At 42.4% G+C, this 6,638-nt stretch overlaps 2 protein-coding genes across 2 annotated transcripts in view; one reads left to right on the top strand and one right to left on the bottom strand.

Annotated features, from left to right (window-relative positions):
• Positions 1 to 1,280: 1,280 nt before the first annotated feature.
• On the bottom strand, positions 1,281 to 4,322 carry LOC104956120 (alpha-2-antiplasmin-like; the record flags this gene model as incomplete). The annotated part of the gene is made up of 7 exons (XM_010783563.1): positions 4,266 to 4,322; positions 3,928 to 4,165; positions 3,179 to 3,322; positions 3,052 to 3,094; positions 2,388 to 2,533; positions 1,590 to 1,732; positions 1,281 to 1,485 (listed from the first exon to the last, which is right to left on the bottom strand). Coding segments are annotated over exons 1-7 (976 nt in total), but the record flags the coding sequence as incomplete, so codon positions are not given.
• A 451-nt stretch (positions 4,323 to 4,773) lies between these two features.
• The window catches only part of LOC104956119 (solute carrier family 13 member 5-like), a gene marked incomplete at its 3' end in the record, with an annotated part of 13,051 nt that continues 11,186 nt past the window's right edge, over positions 4,774 to 6,638 (top strand). Inside the window, exon 1 of the mRNA XM_010783562.1 lies at positions 4,774 to 4,778. Within this exon, the coding sequence (XP_010781864.1) occupies positions 4,774 to 4,778 (5 nt within the window). The remainder of the gene's footprint in view (positions 4,779 to 6,638) is intronic.

Below are 6,638 nucleotides of genomic sequence, written 5' to 3'. Positions count from 1 at the left end.
TGTTGTTTTTCCTGGTATATGAAGTCTTCTTATTAGTGAGCCACTGGCCTGTATTTGAAATCCTAAAATCTTCAGTATTAGTTCTGCCAATTAAGTAAATGCAGAGTAGGGATGTCCCGATCACCTTTTTTTGCTCCCGATCCGATTCCGATCATTTGATTTTGACAATTTGCCGATACAGATTTTTCCCGATCCGATCTTTATGCAATGCATTAAGAGAAAAAAAAGAAAAAAAGCATTCAAGTTGTCCCTTAAGGTTATTTTTTTATTTAAATTGGATATTCTATCCAACATGGATATAGCTTCTTTCTTTCACAGCAGCATTGGATCAGTTCAGTTGTGCAGCATTGGATCAAAACAAAATAAAGCTTTCAGTACTCGTTAGCCTACTGCTACAATTAGACACTGCGCCCTGCCCACTCTGTTGCCAGATTTGAGAGAAATAAGCAACCAGGTCTATGAGAACAAGCCCCAAAGAAGCAACACATACATGATGTTCTGTAATTTGAAACCAAAACTAAGGCCTCAGGATGACTTTAAGACTTGAACATGGTCATTTTTGTTTTGTAACATTGAATACAAAATTTAAAAAAAATCCCGATCCCCGATTTTTTTTCTCCCGATTCCGATCTTTTGAAAATCACGTGATCGGCTCCGATCCCCGATCACGTGATCGGATCGGGACATCTCTAGGGGCAACCCTCGTCATTGGGCAGCTCTGACATGTGCAAATGTGTCTGTTGATTGTGTATATGTTAGTATATACATATTTGTACACATATTTTTATATATATTTGTATTTTGTATTCCCCGGGATTGTGGGTAACGGCATTTCGATCTCTCTGTCTGTACACACAGACTGAAAGATTGATAATCAAGTTGACTTTGACTTTGACTTTGACATGGCTGGCAGTTAGCTTGGTAGCTTCTCCAGACTAGAGGAATATGTTAGATGCACTGTCTGGCTCTTTTCTGTAACCAGCGCGGCCTTAAAGCATTGTGGAATTAGCAAGCAAGCTAGCTGTAACACTGCTAATACATGCCAATGGCAATGTGCTTCATACGTTGCGGCATTAGGTCTTTAATTTCCTTTTTTGTGGTCGCAGGGAGTGAGCTTCTTACTAAAGCTCACCTATTATACTGTCTTTGAACAATAGATTATCGGGCCATCTCTACGAAACATGTCTCTGAAGTGTTTTGCTCAAATAGCAAACAGATCCCCATTATAGCCTATTTCAGCCCTGATGCTAACGTGCTGATTCTGGCTCTAATGTCCTCACCCATGTTGGTGAGCGCCTCCTGCAGCTCCTGCCGGTACTGCAGCTTGAGTTTGGGCAGGTTGACCTGCATGGTTTTCTCCTGCGGTAACCGTCTGTAGAGGTCTGAGATGTTCAGTTTGGGAAGCAGTGACGACACGTTTCCTTTTCCAGACAAAGGCATGACGATCAGGAAGCTGGTGTTCCCTTTGAAGGGGAAACTGGCAACCTGCAGGAGAGGGGAGGGTTTCAAACCTCAATCAGAAGGACTTTCCAAAACTACACCTGTTGTGCACATGGCAATAAAGCCTCAGAATCTGCGCCTGTGGTCACCTGTGCCTCCAGCTGTTGGTCGTTGAGCAGACGCAGAGGGTACTGAGGAGACTTCATCATGTCCACCGACACCGTGTTGCTGTTGTCCAGGTAAAACGCTCCCTTAGAGGTCACCTGGGGGTCAAACTGTGTCTGCCATGCACCTGAGAAACACAACAGGGAGCAAGAAGGAGGCATTGGGCAATCAGAAATGTGTTTCTCTTGTGTGCGTCCCGGAAACCATCTGACGTTAACCGACTAGCATGAATGCAAAGTTCTATTGTTTCGTAAAGTCTAAGATTCAAGCTAGATTTGAAACGCCACAAATTATATCATGTTTTCTAACTATTTATGTATTTCTTAAGTACTTCAAAATATATCTTGAGGCACACTTTGGGGAAACATCTTCCTATATTCCTGATCACAAGACTCCTACTTTGCTTATTTATAAATGAGGTGGCCCTTCACACTGAGCATTGGACGTGTGTCCTGTTTGCTGATGATGTTTTCCCTTCAATATGCAACGAAGCAATGTGGTTTAAATCTGCAGTTATTAATCAAATGGAGTCTTTGGTTTGCTTTTAGCCAGCACTTAACCATTCATATGTAGGATTATTTGAAGCAGAATAGGGCCTATTAAAGCACATAAGTCATGAGACAAAAGTACGTTAAAATGTTTGGGACTTTCTACAAGGTGACCTGAAAGTCCTTCACCATTTCGACGGTTGAAGACGAACTGATTACGTGTTTTTTTTAATGATAGAACATTATTTCTGTCCTGACATGAATCACCGCGCTCTTTGGTGGGGGGGGGTTTACCTTTGAAGTAGACAGCGTTGATGAGCATGAGCACCACGCTGTGAGGAATACTCTCCATGAAGTTGTTGATCTGACCATTGGTGGCGTTCCCCACCCATTGGTTCACCTCCTCCACGGAGACCAGGGGCACCGGGGACGATTGGTACCTGAAGAATAAAACACATCTTTCATTTCAGAATAGGCATTAAAAACAGGTATGGATGAAAGAAAAACAACAGAACTAAAACTCCCATTGTCTTAAAAACACATTCTCTAATATCTTACAGGTAGATACTCGTCACGCTGCCATGTCTGTAGTTTCTCTTCACCTTCCTATACTTTTCTGCTGCTCAAGTATTTGAGTATATTTCAATACCTTTCCCAGAATGACCAGCAGCCGTCACTAGAGAGCTTATCCAACTGAGGGTCACATGACCTTATCCTTACGGTTGTTACCTGTTAACCCATTAAGGCCCACACACACCATGTTAACTACCATCAATCTAAAGACGTTTTTTAGGCCTTCAGCGTCGTTTAAGTTGTCTGAATTTGGTCCAAACTTTGAACTCTGAACTATTTTCATTCCTCAAGAGTATCTTTATACATCTAAAATGTGTACAGGATGTTAAAATGCATTGTCTTGTACTGGAAGTAAGTGTGTATTTGGCCTGACTGTAGTTGATACCTGGCCAGAGAGTCCTCAACAAAAGACAGCTCCACTTCAAACCCTGAGAGACGAAAGACAGAGAGTAGGGTTGAAACCAGTCAAACACTAAATCTCTTGCAGACCCTCCCCAGCTCCACACTCTTACCTGGTCTCAGGTACATGCGAGCGGCCACCTCCAGCGACGTGTTCCTGAAATGAGAAACGAGGGCTCCCAGGGTGTGATGGAAACACGGCAGCCCGGAGGCGTGGAGGCTCTCCAGGAGCAGCTTCTCTGTTTCATTGCGAGCACCTGAGAGAATGGAAAAGAAGGATGTAATAAAAAATCCCATTTCATTGCAGACTGCAGACCCATCCCGAGGCCCTTTCTATAAAGTACATTTTATTCGATGTTTCCATTCCAACGTTTTATAGGTTTTTTCCTTGGTTCGCGATACACCCTTCCACCAAATCTCCAGTAGTTGTTTCCATCCAGTGATTAAGACCAGCTCTAAAAGGTCATGGGTTTTTTCCTGACCAAATACTTTACCCTTCCACCAAGTTTCACGAAAATAAGGCCAGAATGTGTTCCATTACCATGCTCACAAACAAACCAACAACAACAAAACAGCAGTGTCCCTGGGTCTAAGCCTCACCCTTTCACCAAGTTTCAAAATAATCCAGATAGTAGTTTTTCCAGTAAGCCTTCTGACTAACAGACAAACTATCAAACAAAGATAAGATAATGCCTGTTTCTGCCCAAAGATCTGGATCCACTTTATGGGGCTTTACTCAGACCCTGCCTCACCCTAACACCAAGTTTCATGAACATGTGTCAAGTAGCTGTTTCCGTAAGCCAACAACCAGACAAGGAGGAAATAAAGGTCCAAACAGATGAGGAGGTGAACTCTGACCGACCTAAGGTGAGCTGAGCGAGGGCCAGGGCGAGGCTGAGGGGGGAGATGATGACGTTCGGCTGCTGGGGGCCGACAGGAAGTTGTTCCAGTATCTTCAGACCCAGTTGCTCGATGGCGCCCCCTATCGCCCTCCGGCTCTCAGGGCTGAACGCCTGGCTTCCTGTGCAGCTGACCTGCTCCTCCTCCGTCTCCTTCTCTTCAACCTCAGGGACATCAGGAGGGACAGTGCTGAGCTCCTGCTGAGGACAGGAGGACACACAGGGGTCACTTTCTACAGATGTTAATATTACCTGAAGGACAAACTGTACATAAACATGGTTCCTTGGAGGTTCTCCTTACAGTCAGTCCCAGACAGCAGAGGCAAAGCAGGAGAAGAAGAAGAACACACAGCTTCATGTCGAAACAAACCGCCTGCAAACAGAGAGAGAAATCCTAAATCAGAGCCCCTATGATCAGAAATAGTCAGTAAAGTCCTATTTATAATAACAATAACATGAGTCTTTCCAATGATGAGATTGAATAATATTACTTTTGTCCACTACATGGCTCCTAATGGACACTTGTTCTTAGGAAAGAGGAACCAAAGAACAAATTATACAACACATAATGAATGGCAAAGGTTCATCTCAAGGACTGACAGCCACATGAACCAGCGTCGAAAGATGTTTATATAATTATGGTTTCTGTACGTGAATTGAGATCAGCTGTTGTTCGTGAGTTGGCGCTTATTTGAAGAGAGTTTGAAGTAGATATAGTGAAACTGCTCAATCAAGTCAAAACAGGTTTTTTAGAACAATTTCCAAACTGGCAACACTGACCTGAAATCAAAGATACTCTCAAGGAAGCCATGAGGTATTTTATAACCGGAGAATATTGGGAATTTATTGGTAAATCGTCAAAATGCAGTCAATCAATCACACACAATAACATCCGAGCATGTTAGCATGTAACTTAGCATCCATCTCAACGGAAAATAAGATTGGTTTAGAAGTCCAAACCAAATGTTATGACGATCCAATCGTAACCAAGATATTTTAGTCTAGATCTAAGTCTTTAATCGACAGGTCCCGATTGTCCATTAACTACAATTGTTAAAATCAGGACTGTTGCCGTTGTGTCTCATGGTTCTACTTTCTGTCCGTGCTCCAGAGTAACTTGAGGTTTCGGAGGCGTCCGTGTGTTTACCTGCAGACTAAAGGTTACTGGCTGAGCTGCAACACACTGAATACACAGAACGCAGACTACACTGAAGTATATGAACTACACGACTCTATCAACACTGTGTACCAGATAAGGCTCAAACCACTATGTGAGCAACCCCCCCCCTTAATATCAGGACCCTCTCTTGCTCGGGGCAGTGATATTTAAAAGTGTTTCTGTGTATTGTGAGAAATAAACATCCAATACTACGATATGTGTAATTCTCGTGTGGGCCATTTTGCACAACGTCTACTTTGGGGTCAATACTTGTGTTAGTAAGATTCAGAATGCGTGGCTTACTTGAATTTCTACACTGTTGTATTACTATTTTTACTTTACGGAAAGATCTGAGTACTTCTTCCACCTCTCATTAAACCGTTTGTTCCAAATAATCTGTGTTACGAGGTAAATAAAGACCTTGGTGTATTGACCGGGGTCCTGTCACACTAAATAACTTCAAAAACTCTATATATAATGTGATTTTTCCCTTTTAATCTGCTGTTATTGATTTTTGAATTTCCCCGTCTTTCAGAGTGCCCAACCTAGGGTATGTAACAGTGGTTTGTAATATGTTGGTACAACTTGAAATCGCATGGGGCCCCTCAACTTCAAATGGTCTAAAAACACGACCGCAGCTTGGAGAACCTGTATCTGTAGATCTGTATTATCCCTCTCCTTTTGTTTGTTCATTATTTTGAGATTGCTGAAACTGATTGGCGGTTTCAATTCAGTTGTTTTAAAGATGATCCTTGTCCCCACATTTTTTTAATTTTTTTTTATACTTTACGTACAACTTTCTCTCTGGACAGATTCAAAATTAATTATCGTCCTTTTTCTTTAATTGTAAGGCGGTGCAGACTCACCTGGTCCGGTGTGCAATGTGGAGGCAGATCGGTGAGAAAGCAGAGTTGTTAAAAGGCGATGAAATTAAGAGTAAAGATATGTTGATCCGTCCCGAGGCTTCACAGCGTAGTGGCTCAACACTGCCCCCCCCCCACACACAGCCGGTTAATCATCAACATCAATGTGTGTATACTCTCTACAGCAGGGGCGTCCAAACTCTTTTCACCAGGGCCACATACAGAAAAATACACGAAGTCGGCAAAATCAATCAAATGTGGGGAAATTATGTTTCATCACATTTCTCCATCGGGTTTCAATGTTTTTGTTAGCAGCTCATTCCTTAAAACAGAAGCTTCAGATTGCTGATAATAAGAGCTAACAATGACATTATTGTTCTGTTAATATAAAGGGAGGTCAGGTACTCTTTAAAACAGCTGCTAGTTATGGGTACTTTTTACTGAAGTACATGTCAAAGCCTCTTTACTTTGACATGAGTACAGGATGTGTGTACTTCTACTTTCACCAGAGTACTTTAAACACGAGAATCTGTACTTCCACTTGAGTACAGGATGTGTGTACTTCTACTTGAGTACAGGATGTGTGTACTTCTACTTGAGTACAGGATGTGTGTACTTCTACTTGAGTACAGGATGTGTTCTCTTCACAGAT

This window comes from Notothenia coriiceps, unplaced genomic scaffold, assembly GCF_000735185.1.
Source record: "Notothenia coriiceps isolate Sejong01 unplaced genomic scaffold, NC01 NC01_scaffold00025415, whole genome shotgun sequence".
NCBI classification, from domain to species: Eukaryota; Metazoa; Chordata; class Actinopteri; order Perciformes; family Nototheniidae; genus Notothenia; species Notothenia coriiceps.
Note: the sequence above shows the minus strand (reverse complement) of the source record. Positions and strands in the feature narration are given on the sequence as shown.